A 27216-nucleotide genomic window follows, 5' to 3' on the forward strand; every position below is an offset into this window, starting at 1 on the left:
CATTATGTTGTGACAGTATGGCATAAGAGATAATCTGTGAAAAATAAATTTCCTCTGCCTTCTCTCAGTGCTAGAAACAACCAGTCAGTGGCAGGAGAGTTTTAGTCTCGTCATGTGGCTGCTCATCCTCCCTCCTCCTCGCTCTGTCCTATGCTGCAGCTAGCATAAGCCTGTTGTGAGTGCTTAGTCTAGTTAGCATAGCTACCAATGATGGCAGATAAACTGTTTCCTATAGTGATATGTTGTTTCTCTAGCTTTAGCACATTTAGTAGTGAGTGAATGAGCTTGATTGACATCACTAAGACCCTCCTACTGGTTCTGATTGGTTGTTTTTGGTCAGAATGGTGCATTACTTTAGCCAGTAATAGTAGCTCAGGGAGGAGGGGGAGGAGATTGATCTTTTCACAGATTATCTGTCTCATAAACTGTCACGACATGGTGACAGCTTTAACAAATATGGAGTAAACATATTTTTTATCAAAGTTATATACTGCAACTACATACCATTTTTTGAGAAGTCTGCATTGCTATATGTGTATTTTGCACATTGTTTTTGTCTGTTACTCGTGGGGAGAAATATTTCAGTAAGCTAAAACTAATAGAAAAAATTTAAGCAACCTACTTGCATACTGTATGCGGCCTGTTGGATGTTAAATTCATGAGCAGTAAATATTGTGCTAGTATCAGTATTGAACCAAAGAAAGCAAGTTGCAAGACTTTGAAATTGTGATGCTTTTTATGGGTCAAATAGACTCAAAAAAATTGTAACAACAGCTGCGCAGGGGGGCCCAATTTAACTTTTTGTCAGGGGAGGCCAGGACTCCCGGCAGCGCCCCTGTCTGCACACAAATACATTTCATACAAACACAGGCACATATCAGCAAGCCTTCCCCCAGGGAGTGAAAAGAGAGAGCAACAGAGGCCAAAAGGCTGAAAGGGAGAGTGGCAGTGGTCTATCTGCGGTCTCCCATCTGGGTGTCAGTCTCTGGTTTCGCCCAGGGGCTCAGATAAGCACAACACAATAGGGACAGCTATTAAAATTCAAACTACCAGAGAGAGTAATGAAATAGTCATGACAGGTAAGGGAAATCAACACACTCTGAGATGCACACCTTATATGTGTGGCCAGTAGAGTAGCAGAAGTAGTAAAAATAAAATGTTTGTGTTTGTCCTGAGAACAAGGAAAACAAAAGGAAATCTAAAAATTTTTAAAAAACATCCAAAATGGACGACAACAATAATAATACCTCCTTGGTTGATAATTAATAGACAATTGAAAATTGAAAATATTCCCACAGCTATTGGCTCAGAACTATATTACATTCTCAGGGTAATACATTTTCCAAACCAAAATACAAGAAAGAAAAAAAAAAATCCTAATTTCACCAGACTCAGATGAGCTAAATCACAGTTAATTCCTCAACAAGGCCACTGGAAGGAATTAAAATGGCTTGATTTTTTTATTTTTTTATTTATTTTTTTCAGATTTTCTTATGAAAAATTCTAAAGATGGACTGAGCATTGTTTGCTTTGTAAAAGGTTTGCACAAAGTAGCCAATAATGACAAAATGCAAAATTATATACTGTATACATTACAAAAAAATTTATGTTTTAAAAATAAAAGACAATATGTTTTCACATCTATGACCTAATACATTGTTCAAGGACCTTTGGTAGAAATGACAGTCTCAAGTTTTCCTGGCTATATCTCTACATGCTTGGCACCTCTGCCTTTGCCTTTTTCACTTCTTTTGTCTGCAGCTCTTCTAAGCTCAGGTTGGGCAACATTGGTACAGATTCTTTTCAAGTCTTTCCAGGAATGTTCAATTGGATTGAAGTCTGAACTCTAGCTGGGAAAATCAGGGACCTTCATAGACTGTCCTGAAACATTTCTGGTTACTGTCATGCTGAAGCATACATTGTTTACATAGTCTCAGGTTTAGAGGACTCTGACGGAAGAATTAATCAAAACTTTCTCCATGTTTGGCTGCTTTCATCCTACCTCTTATGAAGACTAGTATCCCACTTTCTGTCAAAATATAAATGTCCACAGCATGATGCTGCCACCACCAAGCTTGAGAGAAGGGATGGTGTTGGCCAGGTGATTAGCAAAGTATGCTTTTTTTTTTAGACATGACACTTGGATTTTAAACCAAAGATTTACATTTGGTTTCATCAGATCAGAGAATATGAGTTCTCTTGATCTTACAATCACTAAGGAGAGTTTGATTCAATTCAAGCTGACTGTCATGTCCGTCTGGTAGTAGGATTGGGCAATAAATCAATAGCATATAAAAATTTAAGTTTTGGAAAACCTTGCTTTTCTTTCACCTGATGTCAGCCTGCCCACGGCCAACCACATTGTTTTTAAAACATGTTTTATAGCTTGTATTTAGTTGGACTTTGACTTCAGGCCAACTTTCAGAAGGGATAATTGACATAATAATTGGTTTTAATTTTTTAAAACATTTTGTATTTGTATTTAGGAAAAAAAATTAGAAAGAGAGAGAGAAGAAGATTAAAATCAAAATTCGGGATTTTATTTTTAAGCCATATCGCCCAGTCATATGAAGTGCTAAATTGGTTGAACGCACTAGTAATGTTTGACCCTCTGGGTGGTTCCTCTGTCTCCACAATGAAAGTTCAGCTTAAATAACCATTTGATCATTTGGCACCTGCTTCATGATGACAGACCTGGAAGTAGCTCAATTCAGATCCCATACTCTCTAAGACTGGTTGGGAATATTGGATATTAAATAAAAGAAACAAACAAAATAAACTTAGGGTGTATTCATGAGTGACACATTGGTCTGCTTTAAACAGATCAGAGTTTGTTCCCCTCAGACAGACCTGTTGGGCAGGTATGAATACACTCTGTGGTGTGGACCAAACAACTGACCAAGACCAACTTATTGAGGTTGTCTCAGTTGGTTTTCAAACAAGCTCAGGTCTGTGTTCTGGAATCTTTGCCTCAACTCGAACCAACTAACAACAACAAAAAAAAAAAAAAAAAAAAAAAAAAAAACTTGACCAAGGGACTTTCGCAGTGAGAATAAATTTTTAAGTAGAATTTTAATTGTTTATCTTTCCAAATATTTTTGACTAATGGGCTTTAACTAACACCAAACAAAACAATTATTCTTTCATAAACTGATCTGGTAAAATTATTATAAAGTAATATTATTATATAAGTATACTATTATAAAGTCTAAAAGTAACTCTTTTAGATGGCATTATGCCACTCGTCACGGCACAACACAAAGCATACTTGATTGCTATTTTGACTGATTTTTTTTCCCCAACAAACTCAAAGTAGTATTTGCTATGCTTAAGCAAATGAGCACCACATCTGGTGTAACACTGTTTCTGTTTAAGAAATTGTGACCATTTGTTTAGGATAAAATTGTATCTTGGTTGTTCTGCACCACAAGTGGAAAAAAATGTTTTGTTCAAAAAAACGGAGTGGGAAAACAACAAAATATAGTCTTCACTCTCAAATCTGCAGATCCAGCTGAAACGTGAGCAATGCTACTAATTTCTAACTCCTTTGTTTTGCACAGTTGCAGATCAGATTGAGGATGGCAAAAAGTGGAATCTATTTATGCAACATGTAATTTCAAAAATTTTTGTTATATTTAATAAATTAAGTAATAAACTTTACAGCCACAAAGACCATACAATCAGATTGTTGTAATTCAGAGACCAGGCACTATAAGTACAGGCTAGTGAAATTAGGCTTTACCTCTGTCAATGATCTATGGGGGGGCTGACTTCACTGATGGCTGACATCTCAGTGTGACTGTTTATACTCATCTGTCTCTAAAAATATGTTTGTCTGCATATTCTGCCTTGATTTAAACCAGACATGATGCTTAGTACATATCTGTGGGTAATAAATGTCTTTGTCTAACATTATGCTTAATCACTGTCAGCTAAACTAGCCCCCAATGTAGTTCCCAAGAGACCATCATCAAACCCTTATATGGAAGTCCAGATTTATTGCACATCATAACCCTTCTCAGAGGAAACATTCTGAAAATCATTATTTCTTTTTAACTGGGTGTATTCAGCATTTGGGGAAAAAAATATTTGCCACTATTAAATAAGGCATGGCAATGATAGTCAACTGTCAGCAACAACTTTAGTAAAGTATTTTTGCTTAGTGAATTAGAAACACCCACTGATTCCAATGACTAGACTTTAGACAACAAATGTAATTGGCAAATACAGTTCTCCCATTTGCTATAAGCTATGAAGTAACTTATTCATTATTAAAGAGATTATTTTTCCTAAAGTGAAACCGTGCTGGAATCCTGTTTTAAATTTTACTGAAATGTGTCACAATGAATGCACAAAATAAATATTAAATAAACTGCAGGCAATGTGATTCATATTTGAATCCATTCAATCTTCGGTAGGCTAAGTGTGACCTACCTAACAGATAAGGACGGATACGCAGTTGCAAGTGATTCAACTTTTTCCATTATGAGACCATTGAAAAATTTAGTTATTATACTCAAACTGGATAAGAGGTTTTATTTAGTCACATCTGGGAAATGAGCAAAAGGGGTATTTACAAAAGAAAGTCTTAAATACTTAATTTTAATTCAGTGTTTATGTATGAATTCATACCTAAACTCTTAAACATGCAAAAGTTATCATGAAGTGAAACCAACTTTGTGCAGAAAGTTGCATATAAAAAGTGCAGAACCGACAGTCTTCTGGCTGTCTTTTTAAAGTGGCACCAAAACAAACAGTTCAAGGGCTCCTAGTAGTCAGTGAAGTCCGTATTATGGTAACATCATCACTTCTCCGATGACTTCATAGAAAGAAAGATGGGGTGAGCAAAAGTTTCATGTCAATCTTTAACAGAGAATGAACTTGAAATAACTCTAAAGGGCCAATCCAGCTGGCCATATTACATTCAGCCAGCACCAAATACAATTTGAGATTTTCTTGCAGACTTTATAATCAACATACAAATATAGTCTGTCAAAAACACAAGTATTTGTTTATTAATTTATTGAGAACTAGCTCCCAGCCAGGTGTGTCATGAATTTTAACTTCACGCTGCGCAAGTACAAGCTCTACACATCAAAGTGTTTATCAAAATGATTTAAGATTTTTTAAACCAACTGACAACACAATATTGTGTAATAACTATTAAGCTATTTTATTGGTATGTAATAAATTTCTTAACTGAGCAAATATTTCTAAAGCTCATCCGTATTTGCAACGAGCATTGTTTAATATGATAAAACATATTAAATAAAACATTTCAGAAAACCTTGACTTATTTGTTCCATGTAATACAAAATTTTAAAAATACCATGAAAACCAAAATATTCATTTTTATTGACTTAAGCTAGAGCTTGGGCTTTCATACATTAAATTTTATAATTACAGAAATAAAGCTAAAATTAACAGTGAGTAGTGCTCACCTACACACTGATGGGAATTGCAATTTAATTCCCACCAAAAAATACTGGATGATGGGAATAACAGTATGTTGAACACTACTTTTGCGAGTAAATTTCACATATCCTAACTGTGACTCTATTTTACATAGTAATCATGTCAAAATTACATGTAACAGAATAAAAAATTACTTTAAAAGTAGTTGTTATAATTTTTTTCTGAAGTAACACTCTGGGACAAAATATATTTAATTTCTTTGCTGTGTATTTATAAAATGTCTGCTGTGCTTGTGAAATATTTGGAAACATGAATTGTTCTTTGTTCTTTAAAATTGACATTTTATGTAGGAATATAATGATAACTGAAAATCATGACATTGCCAGAGATTAATGTTTGGGGTTGTTCATAGTTGCATAGGAAGACATTGAAATTCAGTTCGATTTTAAAGGATCTTTAAGACATCTCATCTCATTTCTTACAGTGATACATTTTGTATTGCAGTGTTAACTGCTGTGCCAAAATACTGCAAGTTTCCCTCAAGGTCATTGCTTTTACACTGCAGAGATCACCTGTGTGATTTATTTATGTGTGTACGCACCCTCTGTGTCGACAGTGGTTTGGCTCAGAGGAAAATGGCTGTGTATCATTTATAATTGTCCTCTGAGAGTCATTTCTTTCTCCTTTTCTCACTGCATCCTATTTCACTCTACAGGGTTTTTTTTTTTTTAACTTCTTCCAGCCCCTTTACAGAGTCACAAGGGGAAAGAAGCAAAAGGAAGGGCAGACACCAGAGAGGAGAGGAGAGGAAAGGAAAGGAGAAGCAGAGGAGTTGAAGAGCGGGAGAAATTGTCCTTATTAAGGAGACTGCAGTTCCATGTGAGAGATCCCTTGTGGGACAGAGATTAAATAGACTGCGTCAGAAGGGAACATGCGTAAGGTGCCACAACTGGAGGATGCGATTAGTATGATTATTGGGGAACGACGGATGAGGATGGATGAGAGGGGATAAAAAGAGACAAAGACAGAAAAGTGGGATAAAAATGGATAAGAATGGACAAGGGAAAAACAGAATACAATGAAGTATAGCTATTTACTTACTAAATGTGTGTGAAACATTGACAGGAAGGAGGGGTGTGACGATAAAAAGGAAGGAGAGAAGGTGGCAAAGGAAAGGGACAAATAGTTTCCTGAGCTGTGTACATAATTCAGATGCAAAACATGAAGGGAAAAAATAAAAAATAAAAACACCATTTAACCACTGTGTAGTGAAGTCTGTGTCATCACAGCAGCATAGCACTAGCACGATAATACAAAAGGAAATAACAGAATGCATGTCCAATCTTCTGAATTATTAAACATCCTTTTATTCCCAACTCTGCAAGAAAACCCTTTCTTATTCTTTGATATCCAATTTATTTGTAAATGCTCAAACTGACCTGCAAATGCTTCCAGTCTATGGGATTGACGTTGGAAAAATACAACCAATTGAAAACAAGTGTAAAACCCCAATCACTATCTTTTGTGCAAGACTTCAGACTCAGCAGCTTCATCGAGAACATGACCAAAATAATACAACATTTTATTCCCACAGGAAAAATAAAGCCAGGGAAAATAAAGTTTTATAAAGATAAAAACAACACGACCACATGGTGTAGGAATCAGTCACACAGAAAGCTACGATGCATTTGTAAATCAGACATTGATTGATACGTTCTGAACCAACACATAGCTGACCCTGTTAAAATAAGTTGATGAGGCCAAGATCTCTCACTTCACCAGCAACTGAAACTAAATCTTACTTAGCAATCAGCCATTTCTCTGGTACATTTAAAAAGCCCATTTAACGCTGATGCGTAAGTGGGTCCCTTTTGACCCGGTAAGGTAATCTTTTTGCAATATCTTTGTAATGAAAAGTTTTCATCACTTCATACTCCAGGCATTCCTCAAAAAATATGTTATTGATATCGGGCACTGTACCGGTCTGTCGTGGTGAAGAGAGAGTGAAGTTAAAAGCAAAGCTCTTGATTTGCCAGTTGATCAAAGTTCCTACCCTCATCTCTGGTCATGTCCAAAATGACCAGAGATGAGGGTCATGTCCGAAAGAAGGAGGTCACGGATACAAGAGGCCAAAATTTGTTTTCCCCGTAAGGTGTTTGGGCTCTCCCTTACAGAGAGATGCTCAGTCATCCAGAAGGGACTCAGATTAGAGCCGCTGCTCCTTCCCGTCGAGAGGAACTAGTTGAGGTGGCTCGGGCATCTGGTCAGGATGCCTCCTAGACGCCTCTCTGGTGAGGTGTTCCGGGCACGTCCCACCAGGAGGAGGCCCTGGCGAAGACCCATTACACACTGGAGGGACTGTGTTTCTCAGCTGGCCTGGGAATGCCTTGGAATTCCCAAGGAAGAGCTGGAACAAGTGGCTGGGAAGAGGGAAGTGTGGGCCTCCCTACTTAGACTGCTACCCCCATGACCTCACCCCGGATAAACGGAAGAAGATGGATGAATGGATAGATGTATGGATGGATGGATAAATAAATGCACACATAATAGAATGCAGGCAGTAATGTTAACTAGCTTGGTTAGCTAGTTTCAAGAAACATGCTCTTTCGCAACCCCCTAAACACCTCCACACACACACACACATAATGGATGTTGACATTGTCCATTATTGACATTTCATCATTGCTGTTGTAAAATTGCTGTTGTCGTTTTGTTTTAAAAATGTTCTACAAACATGAAATAATTCTTGGGTAAAATAAATCACAGTAGAAAGTATTATACAAAACATTATTTTGAATCAAAATGACAAAAGTAGCATAAAAACAGATTGATTGTAACTTGGGTCAAAAGAGACCCACTCACGGAAGACTGTATAGTCAGTCACTCACATCAGAGGGTTAAATGTTTGTCTTTCGCTGGCCTCGTTTAGCACGCATCAGAAAACTTAGTTACGGTGGCATAAGAACTCTGTGGCATGCATCACAAGTTAGAGCTATCTAGCCACAAATTTCCAATGGCTCTTGATCCTTTGCAAAAAATTAGGTTGTGAACTTTGTAATTAGCTTTGCCCTCTGAGTTATAGAAACCTTTGCCATAGATAGCTCAATGGTGCTCAGTTTACAGTGGTGCTTTAGATGAGCCATTTTAATTTGGCCTCCAGATGGAATCATTAAATATTGTTCCTCATGCTTGTTTTAAATTGGAAATCAAGTTTTGACGTCTGCTGATAAAATCCTATTCACCCATGTCAATGTCTCAAAGCGTTAGAAAAAAAAGTCTACAAAAATAATTATGCAGAATCATAATTCATGTTCCACGTCAATGACATAAAAGTCAGATAAAATGCAACAACTTAGTTTGTAGACTCTTTGAAAACTTTTGGATATGTATACAAATTAGCAGGACACATAGAGTAGGCACAAACAGCATTTGTTGGGGTTTTTTGTTGGGGAAAAAAAATGAATAGGGACATTCAAACTCCCATGAAAAAGTCAGATATAGGTCAGATATGGACGAAAAGCAAACTATTTGAATTGTATTTTCCTGCTGAATGTAGCCCGGGAATCCTAGCATCTGTAAATGGGGCCTGTGCCACCCATGTGTCACAAAATACCCCCAGTAGCAAATTATGTCATTACATTCTGAAGTCTGTTGTGAACCTCTCAACAGTACATCATCTAAGCACTCTGCATGCATATTTTACAATTATATAACATAATACTAAAAAAGACAAACAATTTGAGGTGTACCGTTTAACTGGTTTATTTGAGGGTGTGTGCACAAAATTGGTCAGAGTGGTTTATTCATATTAGCTTATAAAATATCATAGCAAAAATCAACAGAAAATATAATAATGCTCTAGATTTAAACATATTAATAAGGTCCTGCCTGGAGATGGAACCTAAAAACCCTGGGTAAAAGCATCTCTGGTGTGTTAAATTAAGTGTTGTCAAACAAGATTTCTGAAGCATTATTGCAGGAATCATCAAAAATCTTTAGTTTTTTTTTCTTTTTAAAAAAGAGGTATTCAGTATTATACTAGTCACATCACATTTATTTGTGTTGCACATTTAAGCAGCAAGGCAATTCAAAGTACTTTACATCATAAAACATCAAATAGTCACCATGTAAAATAATTAAAACATCACATTTTGATATGTTGATAAATGTTCAACTTCCTACTAATCAAAGGTAATTCTAATGCCTCGATTTATTAAAGGAACTCAGTGTTTCAGCTGTTTTGCAGTTTTCTAGAAGCTTGTTGCAGATTTGTGTTGAATAAAAGCTGAATGCCGTTTCTCTATGTTTGGTTCTGACTCCAGGGATGTAGAGCAGACTAGAAACAGAAGACCAGAGTGGTTTGGAAGGTAGACACAACAACAACAGGGGTTTAATGTATTTTGGTGCAAAGCCATTCAGTGATTTATAAACTAACAAGTGTTCTAGGGATCAATGATTACTGTCATTACTAATACAAAATGCAGGGCATTAGCAATTCCCTTCTTGTCACTTGCTAGATAAATGACAAAGGAATACTTCAGATTCAATCTAAATTTGGTGCAGTCTTTATTTCACTAAACACAAATTAACATCAGTCAACAGTCAAGGTCACATGAAAACAATGTGCTACTTTTTCAGCTCCATGTGCTACTTTCCCAGCATTTCTTCACATTGCAACTAACTCTGTGAAAGATGTGAGAGTAGAAGGGAGATATGATGAAGGTTATTGATGTAGAGCAAGTCTATTTAGGCTACACTGCACACTGGCCCATTGGGATACCAGCGACCGACCAGCTCACGGAAATAGAAATGGGAACGAAGGAGAAAAGGAAAGGAAAGAAACGTAAGGTGTTGCAAGTTTAGAGTTATGGGAGGTAGAAGCATATAAAGGGCAAGTCTAAATGTTGATGGGGAGAAGGCCTGGGGGAACCAAAGGGAGAGGTTGGGAAGTACAAAGGTGAGTAGATATGAATACTAGAATATTCTAATGAGAAAAATGTGTTGCTTTTCTAAACGAGACATACTGTGACATATTCTGAAGGACCAGGTTTTTATTAATCTAAAAGCCAGTTCTGATTGACCTGTCTAAAATCTGACATGATCAATTGTGACTGTTGGTACTGATAAATTCCTATATGGAGTGAAAACAATAGATTTGTCAGATCCAGAAAAGAAAATCTGGGTCGTAATCTGATACCAAAACATATTGCCACCAGGGGACAGTGGTAGATTATATTTCACATATCTTCAGTCCTCTAAATCATTTATCTATTCCAATAATTACTAGGTTCTTTCTAAGCAACTAATCCCAAAAGAGTAAAACTTTGTATGTCCCTAAGATAAATGAGTTGTGAGAAATTTTGTTAAAGAATTTGCCATTTTGACAGATTACGTCACAAAGGTTAAAATAGCATATTGAAATAAACAACACCGTCAGTACCCACGCAGGGAGTCCTTGTGATCAGAACGGCTATTGTTCAGACAAGCCTTTAAATGCCTGTTCAGTACTTCACTAACTACTTTGCTGTAGTCACTGCATTGTGAGGAGGAACCTATTTCAACCACAGCAAAATGTCACAGAAGCTCAGTGTCCAAATCGGCGGCCATTATTATGGGACTGACTGGCTGACAGATGCAAAAGGACAGTGGAAGACAAGCCTTCTGAAGCAAAGAAAAGGAAACGGATAAATATGGCGAAATCTACATTAATCTAATGTAAGCACAGAAATGTAAATATTAATCTCTGCTTTGGATGAGCAGTGTACATGGATGAGCAGTGTACAAAAATATTCACATCCCTTAAACTTGTTTGAAATTTATCACAATAAAACAACAAACTTCAGTATGTTTTATTTCTTCAAACCAGGGATTGGAATTGACAACTACAAAACTCCCATATAATCTTTGCCAAACACTAACTGGTTAATGTCTGGTTCGGTTCTACCTCAGTTTACAGCATCTCCATTATGGCCTGTTCCTCATTATCACGGACGTGAATATGGGCGGTAATGTGGGTGGGCCGTGAGCAGGAGTTGTGGTTTGCTCTCCAATGATGTTAGCAGCGACACTCAGCAATAGAGAACCTTTAGGTTGTGGTTTTAATTGATTCAATATTTCCGTTTGTCTTCTGTAAATCCTTTGCTGGCCCAAACATAACACTTCAAATTAGCTGATTGCGTTGCTATTTATAGAAATAATTATATTGTAGAATTTTATGCCTTGAAACCCTTTTAATTTAGGTAATGCAGTCAAATGTTGTAAACCAATATCCATACATTAACTTTATTTCAAAGAAAATTTCAAACAAAGAAAAAAAAAGCACATCATGTCAAACTAATATGTAGTTACAGATTTTTATGCCGGGCAGCACAAAGCCATTGTTCCAACAGAACGTTGTCCAGAGCTGCACCGTTTCTCATTTCTTAACTGCGTGGCTGTTCTTCAGAGAACTATGCTGCTTGCAATACAGCAAATTCCCCGCCATTCCGTTCCGAAAGTCGGCATGTGTTCCTGGTACTGCTCATTATTAAACTCACAATTACGTTCCTCTACGCTGTGTCGCTCTCTGACAGGCGTTATGTCTGCATTTGTTGATTGCAATGATGTAAATCACAAACCAAACATTTCAACCACCACAGTGTTCTGAATTAGAACCTGTTTTAAGACTTTAAGCAAGATTATTTCACTTAGAAAGTCTTGTCATAAGTGAAATAATCTGCCAAGAACTTTTATTTTTCTCCACTAGGAAGTAAACCAGAAATATTTGTGTTTTTGCAGTGTAAGAAGGGCTATGTAAAATATTGAAAAATAATAGGTTAGGGTACAGATCTATTTTGTTGCATATCTTGTGATTGGAATAAAACTGTTTTTTTTCCAGATGGAAAAAAAAAAAAAAAAACATCTTGAAGTGTTTGATCCAAACCTTATTCTGTTCACAAAATGCAGTAGGGTTCCCAAACAGAACAAATATTACAAAATTACAAAGCTACACATAAAAGTATTTGGCACAAACTTGTAAAACTATGTGGTGAATTGTGTGACAAAGGTGTTTTTGCCCTGTATGCAGATTTTCTTTTTTTGCTCGTTTCAAGAAAAGATTTTTGCATGTACACATATTCCTTCTATTCCTTTTTGGCAAAGATCTTGATGAGAATGTTCTTAGTCTCTACCACAACATCAAATAGTATTGATGACTTAAGTGCTTCTTCTTCATCCTGGTTCAGCAAAAATAGAAGTGCTTTTATATCCATTATAAATTTAAGGTGCCCTACCCAAAGAAACCTTCCAATGTATTACTGCGTCAAACATTCGCTTGATGAAATAGATGTACTGTTGGGACCAAGCAGTTCACTCTTATCAAAGAATCGGGTCACATTCACAACACGTTCTTGGAAACTAAAATCTAGGTCGACAGCTTAGCTTCCAACCTAAGACAGAATCATGCCATTAGCCTGTTGGCTGTCTGACAGCAAAGCCAAGGCATCATCTCACCATTACCTACAAGGTGACACATTCGTAACTACATCCTGCCTGCAGGTATATGGTACAAGGAAGGGGAATACTAAGAAGAGCAAAGAATCACAGCCAGAGAAACCATTGTCCATTCCACATTTTCTCTTCAGCAGCTCGAGATACATTTAACCTCTTGTTGTGACAAAGGTATGGTAAGTTTACCATTTTTGTCAGTTGAGATGCTTTATGTCTTCATGCCTCATAGAATAATAAATTAACCTCAGTGAGGGCATTTTATATAGCGTCAACTACAAATCCGAAGCATTATAATGATCGGATTTCAGGGGTAATATATGTTCTGCAGAGTAAGTATAAAGCGTTATAGAGGACAGTTCATATTTGGAAAACTGGGAATGTTTTCAGACAAAAATCAAACATGGCAAAAATGCATCCCATCTTGATAATGTATGATATCAGAAAGAGATATTAAGAAGGTACCACAGAAGAGAAAGTCTGTGCGTCAATTAAATACATCACAGAATATGAATGGAGAAGTTCTGCCATTTCTGTCATTGTCTTCTTTGTTTCTTTTGCCCATTCAATGGAGGGTCTATACTGCTCGTGTACCCACATGTTCAACTTTTGTCACCGTTTGCGTCTCCTGTGCTGCGTTCACCCAGAGCGGCGGAAAACGTTCGCTTGTTGCTGTTGCTTGTTGCTCCCCTTGTATTGAGCTCAACAATAAGCTTCCTGAAGACCGACTAAAATTTATTGTCTTTGTTTTGGTCTACGTGCAACACATTGAGTTGGACATCTCAAAAAACTGATCAGGAAGTTGACCTAGTCTTCCAGAGAGATAAACAAAATGTACAAAGGTTTTAATACTGATGTGCTGTTCAGCTCAGTTATGAAACGTTAAGTTGGCAAATATGGTCTCACCTGCACAATGCAGGCAACACCAAGAGGGCCCTCTTGTTCACAAGCCTCTCCTGCCAGCACATTCTTTAGGTACCCAACTATGGATTTGTTCCTTCGTCTTCCACCATCTTGCTTTAAGCCTATTGGTAGCAGATACCTGGTTGCAGATACTAATGTTCACTCTTAGGTCTAGGTCAATTGAGTTAACATTTAACAAATCAGTCAAAAAATGCATCATGAAGAGAAGAAACATATTTAAGTCACCTGACCACAAGTCCTAGAACCAGCAGAACTGTGAAAGATAGTGTGACTTGTAGTCCAGAAAATACAGTGGGGGAAATTTGGGTCTGGGAATTATGATTGGGGTAATTATTTTTGATCAAAGCAAAATATTTTTGTGTTGATTTGGTCACATATGTTGTATCATTACCTTATTGTAAAAGTTATACTAAAAATCTCCAAGGTATTTCAAAGAACCTATACCATGCACTCTATCAAGCATCACATATTCCCCACCTTACTTAATACTGGGTATTATGATCTTCAGCAAATAATCATCCTTTCACTTCACAGCAGACCAAACTGAAGTGTTTGTGTTACAGATATCTTAATCTTAGTAAATAATGGTGAATGTCACACATTTATAAGTGTGACTGTAATTGAAAACTATTCTTCTGGCATCACTCTTGGTTGGCATCTATATTTGTCAAATGATCATTGTGGAGACTCACACAAGAAACAGATCACAGTCTTTGCTGTAGATTTCCAACACAGCGTTTTGGAGATTTTTCCACTATTATAACCATTTATCACTGTCTATGGTAGAACATTGACACGCCTCATCAGACCAAATGGTTCATGGCCTAAAAAATGAATCTGTGTATTACATACATATTTATATTCCAGCTAAACAAAAGGATAATTTGTTTCTAGTTTATATGACCTAATTAGAAGTTCATATGCACTATTTTTGTAAAATGTCTTTAATTAAATTGCTGTTAACGGCTTTTGGTCACCAATGATTGTGTCCCTAGAGATTCTGATGAAAAACACTTTGGTTCTTTGCTTTTTAACTTTTGCAAAGATGGCCCTGAACTTCTCTGCATTCTTTTGATCCTTAAGCTCAATTGGATCCCAAGCTTTTTTTCCTTTTAGAACAGCACAGAACAACAATGTTTTCACCAGTCTCTAAAAATAAGCAGATTTCTAACCAAGGATCCCAATGTCTCCATTCTTAGAAAACCGAGCAGTAGTCCGACAACCCATCCAACCTCTAAATGATTAATAGGAATCACCAGATGGCCTTGTGCGGTTATCAGCATTACCTTCAAAGAAACCCATCCATAAATATTCTGCATATCCATTACAAGAAACCAGACTGCTGTGTAAGTTCAAGATTAAGAATTGACCATTTACCTGAGTCAAAGTTCAAAGCCATTTTTTCCTTTTCAGTTAAATTTTGGTTATTTATGTAATGAATCTTTTGTAACTAGAACAGTTTTTTTTACATTTCATAGCAGCATATTTCAAAACTAAATGGATGTGTAAAAATGCTAAAAAAAATTATTAGTATTAATTAAAATGGAGACCTGAATGGGGAATAAATGACCAACTAATTAAAACAATATTTTAATTAGTTAATTATTTCTGAATATATTTGGTCTCCTCTGTTGTGTCTATATGACAATGTTGCATGACTGGAGTTAGAAAGTTAGACTTCAAAGTAAGATGAGTAGTTCAAATATCACACAGTTATGGTGATTACATAAGAAAATTAACAGTAAAGAGAATTTAGCTAGAGGTGACCAACCATATGGGATTTATAACCTCCCTATGCCAAAATACATTTATACATCACATAAAATAAATATTAAACATTTTTGCAGAACATTAAATAAAAAATAAAAAATATGTTTCTTGCTCTTTTGATTCCAATCACATTCAGTTTTACATTGGCAAACCCTCCAGCCCACCCCACGTGGAGCAGTACCTTTACTTTAATAAATCTGCACCTGATTGGCTGAAAAGGAAGATGACAAGAGATGGTGGGATGCTTCTGGTGGGGAGGGGAGCAATGTGGGCTAAACTGTCCAGAGATATTTATGTGCATACTAAAGAGATTTCTCACTCTCTGCTCAGCCCAAATTCTTTATATGCACCTAAAATGGGATCCCCTAACCTCATGTGTTATTCTGATGCTGTGCTTACGTATTCTCCAAATGCTTCATGAACATTTTTGAAGCTATGTACCTCTATCACAGGTTGCATTTTTAAAAGACAAGTGTATACTAATGCAAGGAATTAATTTGCACTCCCACATACAACACAATAATGTTGTACAGTATTCTCTCTAAACATAAGATGTTTAATTTAACACACCACCACCACTACTCATTTCATGTGCAAGAGTAGAAAATATAGATTTACCTTCAGTGGGTGAGGTTTTCAATCGCTTGCACAGTCCTTCCACTGCCCCATAGTCCTCTTGGAGCTTAACCACTGCCTCTGTGCCACGAAGCTCCATCAACGATCGCAGCTCCATAACAGAGCAGCCAAAGCCAGCCTCATGGTTGCCCTCATTTCTTTGGTTCTTGGCATAAAAATCGCTATTGGACATGTCCCCCATGGTGTCAGCTTTCAAGTCAGTTGGATTAGTGTTTGTTATTGCTTATTGAAGAAAAATTGCACAACAGAGCTCAGTCTGATTTTTAAAAAAAATCTAAAAATAATTTCAAGCAGGCAATGATGACAAAAAAAAGAAGAAAATGCAAGTAATTCTTGGGGATAAAGATTATTACAAAAAGAAAAAGAATCCAAGGAGAGACGCCTCTGTTTCAGGTTAAACAAATTTTAACAGACAAAAAAATGACACTAAAAAAAAGAAAACTAAAGTCCAGGAAAGAGAGCAACGGTACAGGGGAAGGTAAGGGGGTGGCAAATCACAAATGCGGAGCATCCAGGTGCTGGACAGCCCAAGTGGTTAGGTCCTGAGGAGGGCAATGATGATGGTCTCAGGTCCCGTAGCTCTCAGGCTCACCACGGCTGCAGTCCAGACCCGCTCCATGTGTGGCTTCCCATTACTGCTCTTCTGCTTTTGCCTTTGTTGCCTCTCGGTTTCTACGTGGTGGTCCTCCCCATCACTGCTACAGAGAAAGAGGAAGAAAAGGGAGGGTGTCGAATTCCAGAAATGAATTCAGAGAGGTGAGAGAAGGAACAGGAAGAAAGAGAGAGAGAGCAGAGGAATGAGCGTTGTGTTCTCAGGGCAGGGGTGAATGCAGCAGTAGATGGTGCACAGCTGAAGGACAGCCTCTCCTGGCTGCTGCAGTAACTGTGCCTCTGCTGTCTCTATCTACTGCTGCTGCTGGTGCTGCTAACCTCATTCTGAGTACACACACTAACTGACAGAGAGTGAGCGAGGACATAAAAGACAAGGAGAGATTGCTCCTTTCTGGTGCAGAGAGGAGAGGAGTTGTGCGCGGGTGGGAGGCTGGGGCTTCTCTGACGACAGAGCAGGGATGCAGAACGTAACGCTGCGCTGTCACAGGGAGGATGGGCTGAGCCATGAACCCGCTGCTGCTGTCTCACCAGTAAGTAAACTGCTACTGCACTCTGCAGTGACTGACCTCTTCTGTGCAGTCACTCTCTCAATGATACATTCCAAGATTGTCGTCTAGTAATTATTGGCAATAATCAATCTAGCCCAGTTATACTGTCTTGCAACTACAATGCTATTAGAAAGCTAAGGAGGCAGAATGTATTTAACTGAAAAGGTTAGCTCAAAGCCATAAGCAGTTTAGATATATTTATAGAACGATCTATGAAATAGATTTATCTAAAAAAAACAGAATAATTTTAAATATTTGTAGATTAAAATTAAATCTACCTGTTCACAATAAAGCTACAATACTCTAATAGTAGAGATTCAACAAGACGTTATCTTGTGACCATAATTGTAGGATTTTAAGCTTCTCTTACCCATGTTGTGATCAGCTATGTAACCAAATATCTGATTGTTTTTGGATTCATAGTTAGCCATGTTTAGTATCACTGGAGTTTTAAAAAAGGAACCCAAAAAGGTCATAGAAGCTACTAGAAAGAAAATTAATAACCTATCAAGTCATTTCAGGTAGTTTGCCACAACTGGAATTAGACAACAAAAGATTCAGGAAGTTAATTGAATAACAGAAAGGTTATTCTGTTATTCTATCTTTTAGAAGAGTTTGACTTTAATAATGTCACTGTCTCATCAAAAACATACCTGGAGAAGTGATTTTGATTTATTCATGCATGTGAGAAATCCTTGAATCTCATGGCAAAAATTGTATAAAAATATACTATTTTTGAATTTATGAGTTTAAAATTATCACAAAAAAAACAACTTTTATGTTAACAGAAAATACAACATATTTAGAGCAACATGTTAAGCTAGTCATTGATAGTTACTAAAGATATTGTTATTAAAAATAACAACTGAGTAACATCTGTATTGCAGGTCAGTGCTTAATAAAATTTGTGATCAGCCACAAAAACTGATCAGTGTGTGTTTTTATGTACAGTTTGCAAGAATGGCAACAGTGACTCAGCATTTGCCACACTAATCAAGTCTTCACCAGATTATTTAAAGGTTCATCATTAGTAATATTATTCAAAGTGAACCTTTACCTCACCGTTGCCCTTTATCACCACCCACCCACACAGAGGGGGACCTGGAATCAAAGCTTCCAGTTTTGTATTCTGCAGAACCCTGCAGTGACTGGAGTGTCTCTCCATCATCTGTAAATAACTTTGCTTTGAGGTTCTCTAGAAGCCACAGTGTTGCAACACCAACATGCACTTGACCTTTTTAGATAACAGATCCGACAACAGAGCAGAGAAACCAAACACAGGCTGATTAGTGTGAGCTCGCAAATATAAAATATCAATCAATGGAAACAAAAAGTGACCACTCTAGAACGCACTGCAGATTTGGTTTTATTTTATTTTTTATTATTAAACAATGAGTAGATACAGCCACTATCTGAACGGAAGGACGTATTATGCAACATTTAAAAACTACAAATGGTTAATGTGGAGTCTAATATGTTTTCAATAAAACTGTGCTGATATTTGAGAATAAAAAAAAAACACAATGTTTTCATACTTAGTCCATTGAAGCATTTTTACATGAATACACCATAAAAGCACAGCTATTGGAAAATCCCCTCTGGATGTTTACATTCAGCTTGACTTTGTTTCAGGATGAGTATTCAGCAGAATCCAGAGCGAGCTATGTATCACACAGGTGTTGAAAAAGGCATAAAAAGCTCTGATAAAGCTTTGATTTCATCCATCTTAATGTTCCCCAGTTTTTTATGTTTTGGTACAGTTTTTTCCCCCCATTGTGGGACAATAAAGGATACCTCTATTTCTATTTAAAGTTTCTCTAGTTTAAACTCCAGTCTCAGCCAAGTCCCCACTAGTTTATAACAATTAACATAATATTCAAAAGCTTTAAATTTTTCTGTTTAATATTGAATATGCATTCCTTTAAAACCAATAAAACACTACAGATCTCAGTGTAATCTGATGAGAGTGAAACCATCTTCAACTTTTGACAGCAGCTCAAAGACCTCCAGGTTATGTTATAAAACAGATAGCAGAGAACTGCAGCAATATATGACCTTGACACAGTAGGACAGAGTTTGCCAGCATGTGGATAAACATCTGTGCAACGAAGGCACAGATGCACAAGATGCATTATTGCCCATTAATGTCTGACCCATTTTAAAGTCAAAATGTCAGACTGACAATAATAATAAGCCAAATCAGCATTTTGTAAAGACGAAAGCTAATATTTAGCACATGTCCTCATTACTTTTTCATCATATTATAATTTTAGTCATATATTCTAACTCCAAGCTAGATAAAGCAGAATGTTTTGTGGATTTAAGCATAGTATGTGTCTACATGTATAATGAGGGATGGTGTCAAGACCCTATATTGAGATGTGGATAATTAGTAAGTAGCTTCTTTACCTTAGGCAAGATGGGCCAAAAACAATTTTGCTGATTCTGATGGTTTTGTGGTCATGCCCTAATATCTTAGCAAGTTCAAGAGTGCTGAATCAGTAGTTTTTGAATTTTCAAATATTTTGTTGCAAAAACGTCAAGGGGATCACAAGGGACATTTTGAGGGAAAAAGATGTTAATTATCTGCAAAGGATTTGAGAAGAATCAAGTGTGAAGCTACCCGTCATCTTCCATTTCTGTTATATTCAATTCCTCCAATTTACCTGGTAGTATCTAAAAGTACAAGATGTTCAAGGTTCAGAGACATTTTTCCTTACCGCCAAGGTAAGGAAGGCTGAAACCCGACCTCCAACAAACAAGACACATAAGGTGAAGTGCCAAGACTGGGCCAAGAAATATCTGAAAACAGATTTTTTAAAAAAAGGTTTAATGAACTGATGAAATGAGAGTGACTTAACAGACCAGATGAATAGACTTGTGGCTGGATCAGTAATAGTCACAGAGCTCCACTTGGAGTCAGCCGCCAGCAAGGGGAGGTGAGGTACTGGTATGGACTGGCGTGATCAAAGAGATCCTAGATGGATCTCTTTGGGTTGAAAATGAGTTTAAAATCAAACCTACTGCCAGTTTTATGAAGCTGCTTTCTTCAAGCAGTGATACAAGATGTCTGCATCTTTCATAAAAACATTTTTTTTTTTTTTTTTTTGCGGGACATTGCTCCATTACATGGATCCAACTACTCCTCTGCATGGCTAGCCAGTAAAAGTGTTAAAAGATGAAAAACGTGTGACATTGTCCCTTTCCTCAGCTGACCTGAACCGAACTGAGGACTTGTGTATATCTTAAATGGAAGATTTATAGTGAAGAAAAACAGTACAATTCCCATATAAAAAATAATAATTGCAAATAATAATGTATCATACGCGCATGAGCAAAATGGTTAAGAATGACTTATTCATTTATTTTTGGAGAAGTAAGACAGTACAGAACTGTACTGCTGAGATTGTTGTTGAATTTTTGGTGTATCTAAACAGCTTCAGTCAAGGTAGAGGGTAATTCTGGATAACAGGTCTGACCCTTATGCCAACCAAATCTTCTGTGATTAGTGACAAATGGCAAGAATATCATTCCAGGCCATTAGAAAAACTGACTCAACAGCAAGTACAGTGCCATGTTTTCTGTAGATGCAGGATATGTTCACATATGTGCGGCTGCTAAAAATATGATTGCATTGACAGATTACCTGAAAACAGACCAGGCTTAAACCACAAAAAATACAGAACAGAAGGATGACAAGAGCCTTTATTTTAATATTAATCTTCAGAAATCTGTTGAATGAGTTATTTTCAGATTGAATATAAGAAGAATGTGGAAGGTTATGCCACAACATCTGCTCAGTAAAATCTAAAAGCAGAGAAGAATGATTTAAAATTTTCACATTTTACAAGTTAAAATCCATCAGTCTTCTGTGGTAATCCAAAACCATGTTGTGAAAGTGGTCATTTAGGCAGCGATCACCAGATCAAAAAACGCTTGTATAGGAATGGATAAGCCCATAGAAAGATATCATATCCTTAAAACTCTCACTAAAGAATGTTCTGAGTCAGCGGTCTCTAGAATTTAACTTTTTCATTACATTTTTGCTCTATAACCAATATTGTACATCGGGTTGGAACCACAATTTCTAGCTAGCTTTGATAACTAGCCCAGTCATTTCAATAACTAAAGGTTTGCCTTGTGACACGGTGAATTTCTCTTGACAATGTAGCTCCTACAACTGTTTCTGTAATTCAACCCCATCCACCATGATAAGTAATAAGGTGACTGGATATATGCCAGTCACAAAATATTGAAAAAGAGATATAGAATTATAAAAGAAAGGAACTCAAGAAAAGGTGCAGTGTTAGTTCCTGAATGTAGGTCCTGTCTAAACAGAGACAGTATATTTTCTGTAAATGATTAAAAAATATTGTCCACACCACAGAAAAAAATGTACTTGTTATGCCGGGCCTCTTGGTGACGCCGTGTTTCTTATTTGTGAAAGTGAGACATATGCGGAATTGAGACAGATGGAGCTTTGATATCATTATTTAAGAAACAAAAAAGATTTTGCTCAAATGTACACACCAAAACATGAAACCGGCGTTCTGTTCCACTCTAGAACGGCTTAAAAATGTATTATTTTTAGCCTCCTAAGACAGCAAATTCATGGGGACGTACAGCCTAAATGACAAAAAACAAAAAAACGAGTGGAGAAAATACTGCTTTGTATGTCTTTGGAGTGAAGATATCATCATGAACGTTTACACACACAGTTTAGGTATTTGTAAGGAAAGTTATTGGTGATGTTTTGTGTGCTTCCTCTGATGACATGATGTCTATTATCTACATCTAATTATATATTCAAAGATTGATATAAATAGATTTATGTAGCAACAAAGGGTCACCTTAGAAAAACAGGGTGCTACAGTGTATTATGATAATTTTATAAATTAAAATAGGATGCAACAGAAACCTACTGTTTTGGTGTTCTTATAAGTTCATCCTTTGATCTTGTACATGATATTTTTAATATTGTTTTCTTGTCAGTATCTAACTAAAATTTCACATGCTGTGCTACCCTTCTGTCTGCCTACCTGCATATATGCCAGTTGATCTCCATAATTGTTGGCATCATCCCCATCATTTGACAGTGAGTAATAAGCAACACATGAGCAAACATTCAAGGACAAAGTACACATTTTGAAATAATTAACAGCTTTTCATCCAAAAAGCGATACATACTGTATTTATTAGGACTTGTCAAACTAAACAACAATGTATATCTGTTTTAGCCAAGATTGACAAGCATAAAAGGAAAGTAGTGGAATAAACTGATCTCACCATCTCTGTTTACCCTGCCTTCAACGAGATGAGCCATATGTCACTACTTGTACGTACATGGAAGTAATATCAAAGACGGAGATTTTTTTAAGTACCAATCCTGGTTTTACTTTTGTTGCTTACGAATTAATAAACTTCTTGGATTAATACAAACAATACTTAACTCCTCATCATTTCTGCAATATTTTGTGCAAGGTTGTAACTGAAAATGCAAATTTATGCTGAAGAAACGTTTTTGTTTTTAAAGAAAAACTTTGGCAGCTTTGGAAGTATGGGCAGGTTCAAAGGCCTGTCAGCATGTCTGTAAAGATCATCAGCAGTAGAAAGCAAAAGTGCTCTAAAATGTTCTGACAGACGATTGTGTTGACTGCAGACTTCAGACAACATAGTGGACCAACACCAGTAGATAACTAGAGCCTTCACACTGGACTTCAAGCAACATTGATTCTGTTCCTTTACACTCTTACTCCAAACTCTGGCACTTGGTTTCCAAATTAAATGCAAACTTTAGCAACAGGTCAGTTCTTTCACTCTTCCACCCAAATAAGACACATTTGACTTCATCTCTACTTCTGGAGTGTTTTGACATGAGCAATCTGACCTTTATAGCCCATGTGTTGGGCTACAAACAAGCAAGTGTGTTTGTAGCCCATGTGTTGGCTTTGTCTGTGTCCAGCGTAAGTCTGCTCCTTCTGAAGCTCCTGCTAATTCTTGAATAAATTCAATAAATTCTGCTTGATGACTTTCAAGGCTTTGGGTCTCCCTGTTGTTGCACTATTTCCTTCCACTCAATTTTCTATGAATATGACTAAACGCAAAATGAACAACCTGTTTTTGTTTTTTTTTAGCACTGACCCTGTGTGGCTCACTCTCCTTTTGAAGGGCATCAATGATTATCTTCTGGACATCTGTCCAGCCAGCAGTCTTCCCCATGATTTTGTAGCCTACCAGACTGAGAAGCCGTTTAAATGCTCAAGAAACCTTTGTAGGTGTTTCAACTCAATTACCTGATTAGGGTGCGACACCATGAGTTTCCAGGGTCCAACTTTTACTCAAAATTCTACTTTTCTGAGACAATGCATTGTCATTATTTATAAGCCAAAATCAGCTAAATTACAAGATACACTTGGAATATTTCACTCTGCATGATAAATCAATATGGGTTTCACTTTCTGAAATGACTAATCAAAATATTATACTTTACTCCAATATTCTCTCTCTTTTTTTTTTAGATATACCTGTACGCCAAACCTAGACATATGATGTAATCACAACACTGTCACTGCATTGCTTCCCTTGTGTTTTATGTACAGTCCAAGTTTGCTGTCCTAAATAAGCCTCATGTAGTCTTTAACAGTCTCACTGTACCTGTCTCTTAATGTCCTTGAACACAGTGAGAGAGGGCTCAGGAATAAACTGTGCCAACACTACCACAGCATACAGGCACACAGCTCCCTCTGCTTGTGGCAATGAACAGTGCAGATTTGTCTGCACAGCTGCATGCTTATCTCACCTTTTTTTATATGGTTTTGATTTCACAGTCTGACATTTGAGGGTATAACATGACAAATTTAATTTCAATGTGAATCTAGAAGCAGTGAACATATTTTAAAGTAGGCACAATTTATGATGCTATAGTTCTGATTCCATATAAATACTAATTCAACATCTTACTTTCATAAGCGTTCAGTGTATAGTATGCTGCAAAGCTTTTTAATGAGACTGTAATATATATTAAAACATGGTAGCAGTGACTCCTTGTGTACTACTTTAAAGTCAGTTTTTTCTTCATGTCCATGATTTGTACATGTTTAAAGAATGTAACAATTTTAATTTTAACTATGTGAAGGAGAAATATAAAAAATGCCCATGATCTCTGGAAATGTTACATAAGAATTTTACAACCAGGGTTACACATGCAGTATCAACAGGAAAATGTTAAAATGTGTTGAGAAATAAAACAGTGGAAGGGAAAAGAAACACTTGCACCATATTAAGGGAATTCCCTGATACGTAGTAGGTTAGATAGCAGCTGCAATGCAGTACAGTACTGAAAAAAAAGAGAACGATGTTAACTGAGGTAAGCCGTTACATAACAACCACATGGAGAGTCTTCTCTCAGCCACCATCGATGCTATCTATTTGGGCTTAAACAAGCTGTCAAGTTAACTAAGAGTAGCATGGACATTGGTGAGGAGAAGGTTTATTTTACAGCTCAGCTCTGCAAAACAAGAAAGATGGAGAAGTCGGTCAGATAAATATTCACACAAACATTTATCCCTCTGTTTGTGTTTTCAAAGGCTTCTGATAAATTGGACAAAGCAGCCTACCCGGTTTCAAGGCTCGTTCTGTGTCAGAGGAAAGGGGGAACTGAGAAGCTTAAGTGAGATCTGATAAAGATTTGCCATAGGTGGCTGATTGGCTTTTAATATTTAGTACCACTTTGGTGTTCTGATACAGCTTACATGTTCTGACTTGTAAGGCTTTTGACTTCTGTATTCTAATTGTTTTTTGTTATGTTTTCCACAGAAAAGCAAGATGGTCACCCTTTGACAGTACTATATAACTAAATGTTCAATGATTGACTGAATGATGGGTTGCTAGATTGTTGGACAGAGACCAGGGTACAAATAGGTCTTTTCTATTCTATCAAAGATCCTGGGTTCTTAAACTTAGAGTCATGCTAGTGCCTTCATTTAACTGGATTTGTGAAAGAAATGGGATGTCGTTTGATAATCTCAACGTCTCATTCATCTATAGTTTGAGGCTTCTCCTGTTGTATTCTCTTTCTGAGAAAGATTATAGTGCATGGATTCAGTTTAAATAAAAACACAATATATACCACTGTGTCCCTTCAGTCGATATAATATCATCCCTACATTACGTTATTATTGCTGTTTTAAACTATCAGTGGTACTTGTGAACCAATCAGCTGAACTTTTATCTGTACCAGCAGCAGGAAACAGTTGTAAAACACAGCAATATTTATTAAAACTATCTGAGTGTTAAAGAACTATGTTTGAAATATTGCTTTTGGATTCACTGAAAAATAAGTGCCTGTGTGAGTAGCCGCAAGTGGTAAAATGATCAGCCAAACTATTGGAAGATGTTTTGGCTGAAGAGCACAGACAGTCACCTTGTTGTGGTAGAATGAGTGTTTTTTTTCTGTGGAAACACAAAGAACTGATGTTTACTAAGTACCGGCACCAGTTAAACACAGGACCCAGGTTGGTTGACATCACTGAGTGACATAAACCAGGTATTGTTTAACAGATTCAACTCTCAGTATTAAATAAATAAGATTCATCTGATAACATGGAGTAGATAAAAGAGCTCAAAAAGCCAAATATGATGCCATAAACCAAAAGAAAATCAAGAATAGGCTGAAAAGGAGTACAAAGGCATTTCTAAAACTTAGGAACTTCAACTTTAGATACCTTCCCAGGAATGGCTGACCTACTAAACTTATTTAAAAAGAGTACACTGGCAACTTTTCAGGAGGATACAAAAGAAACCAGAAGAAATCTAAAAACTGAGGACGCATCCAATTTTACCCTCTATCCAGTAAAAGCGGTGCTGTGTTCTGAACTGGCTTTGCTAACAGCTGTGTTTGAGTAAATTTGTTTATGGTCACTTTGTTTAATCCCGTCATAAGAAGTGGTAACAGACAATCGTTCTTATCCCATTACTGTTAGGGTTGTAGTCAGAAAGCAAAGAGTTTTGAAGCATGTTATAAATATCACTGCTACTCTGAGTTACTATGTTATATGTTTACATTAGGATACAATGGTAAGACTGTCCAGTTAAAATATCTCTACACATAAAATAACTCATATTCCAAACACCTGCCAAAAGTTTGTGAAATGTTTTAGATTAAAATAAAAAGAGACAAGTTTTAAATACATGGGGGGTTTTTTGTTCAGTCCTGACAGAGCAATTGTGCATAGGATGTTTGGAAACAAATACAGACTATGTTTATGGATATCAACAAATGCAGTTGCTATGCCAAGACTCTTTGTAGAAAGTGAATTGAGTTAAGCAGCACAAAAAAGGCCAGAAGAACAAATACAAGCATATAAGGTCCTTCCAGCAGTTTAACAAAACACGTCACACTGCTGATGTAATATCAACACCAGCATGACAGTAAATAAAAGAAGCTGCTAATCTGGCTGCAGATTCTGGGTGTTAATAATTCATTGGTTAATTTAAAATGCCTTAACTTTAAAATCAGGACAATGAGACACACATTGCTGCTCAAAGAATAAAAATAGACCTACATTTTTAAATAAATATAAAAACATAGTTGTTATAACTACGTAGTTGATACAACTACATTTTAACAACATAGTTATTACGTTGTTCTAACTACGTTGTTAATATAAAAACATTTTCTATATGTTATGCTATGTTACAGTAAAAGTTGAGGTAATAAACTTTCAGATAGGTTTGATTAAAAAGAAAAATATTTCTCTTTAAATATTTTTATTAAAAGATCAATGATCAAACAGAAAAGTTGTATTCAGTTATAGCTTTTGCATCT

General features: G+C 36.5%; 1 protein-coding gene across 15 annotated transcripts in view; it reads right to left on the bottom strand.

The window, feature by feature from the left end:
- atp2b2 (ATPase plasma membrane Ca2+ transporting 2) overlaps nucleotides 1-27216 on the bottom strand; it is a 119028-nt gene that overhangs the window by 55711 nt on the left and 36101 nt on the right. For 12 of the 15 annotated variants that reach the window (XR_006370985.1, XR_006370986.1, XM_044120904.1 and 9 more), the window contains one exon: nucleotides 16213-16928. Coding sequence is in view for 13 of the 15 variants with exons in the window: in XM_044120904.1 (XP_043976839.1) it covers nucleotides 16213-16411 (199 nt within the window). In the remaining 2 variants the exon portion in view is untranslated. The remainder of the gene's footprint in view (nucleotides 1-16212; nucleotides 16929-27216) is intronic. The other 3 variants (XM_044120895.1, XM_044120896.1, XM_044120893.1) reach the window with 1 other exon arrangement.

Source organism: Gambusia affinis, linkage group LG07, assembly GCF_019740435.1.
Source record: "Gambusia affinis linkage group LG07, SWU_Gaff_1.0, whole genome shotgun sequence".
NCBI lineage: Eukaryota > Metazoa > Chordata > Actinopteri > Cyprinodontiformes > Poeciliidae > Gambusia > Gambusia affinis.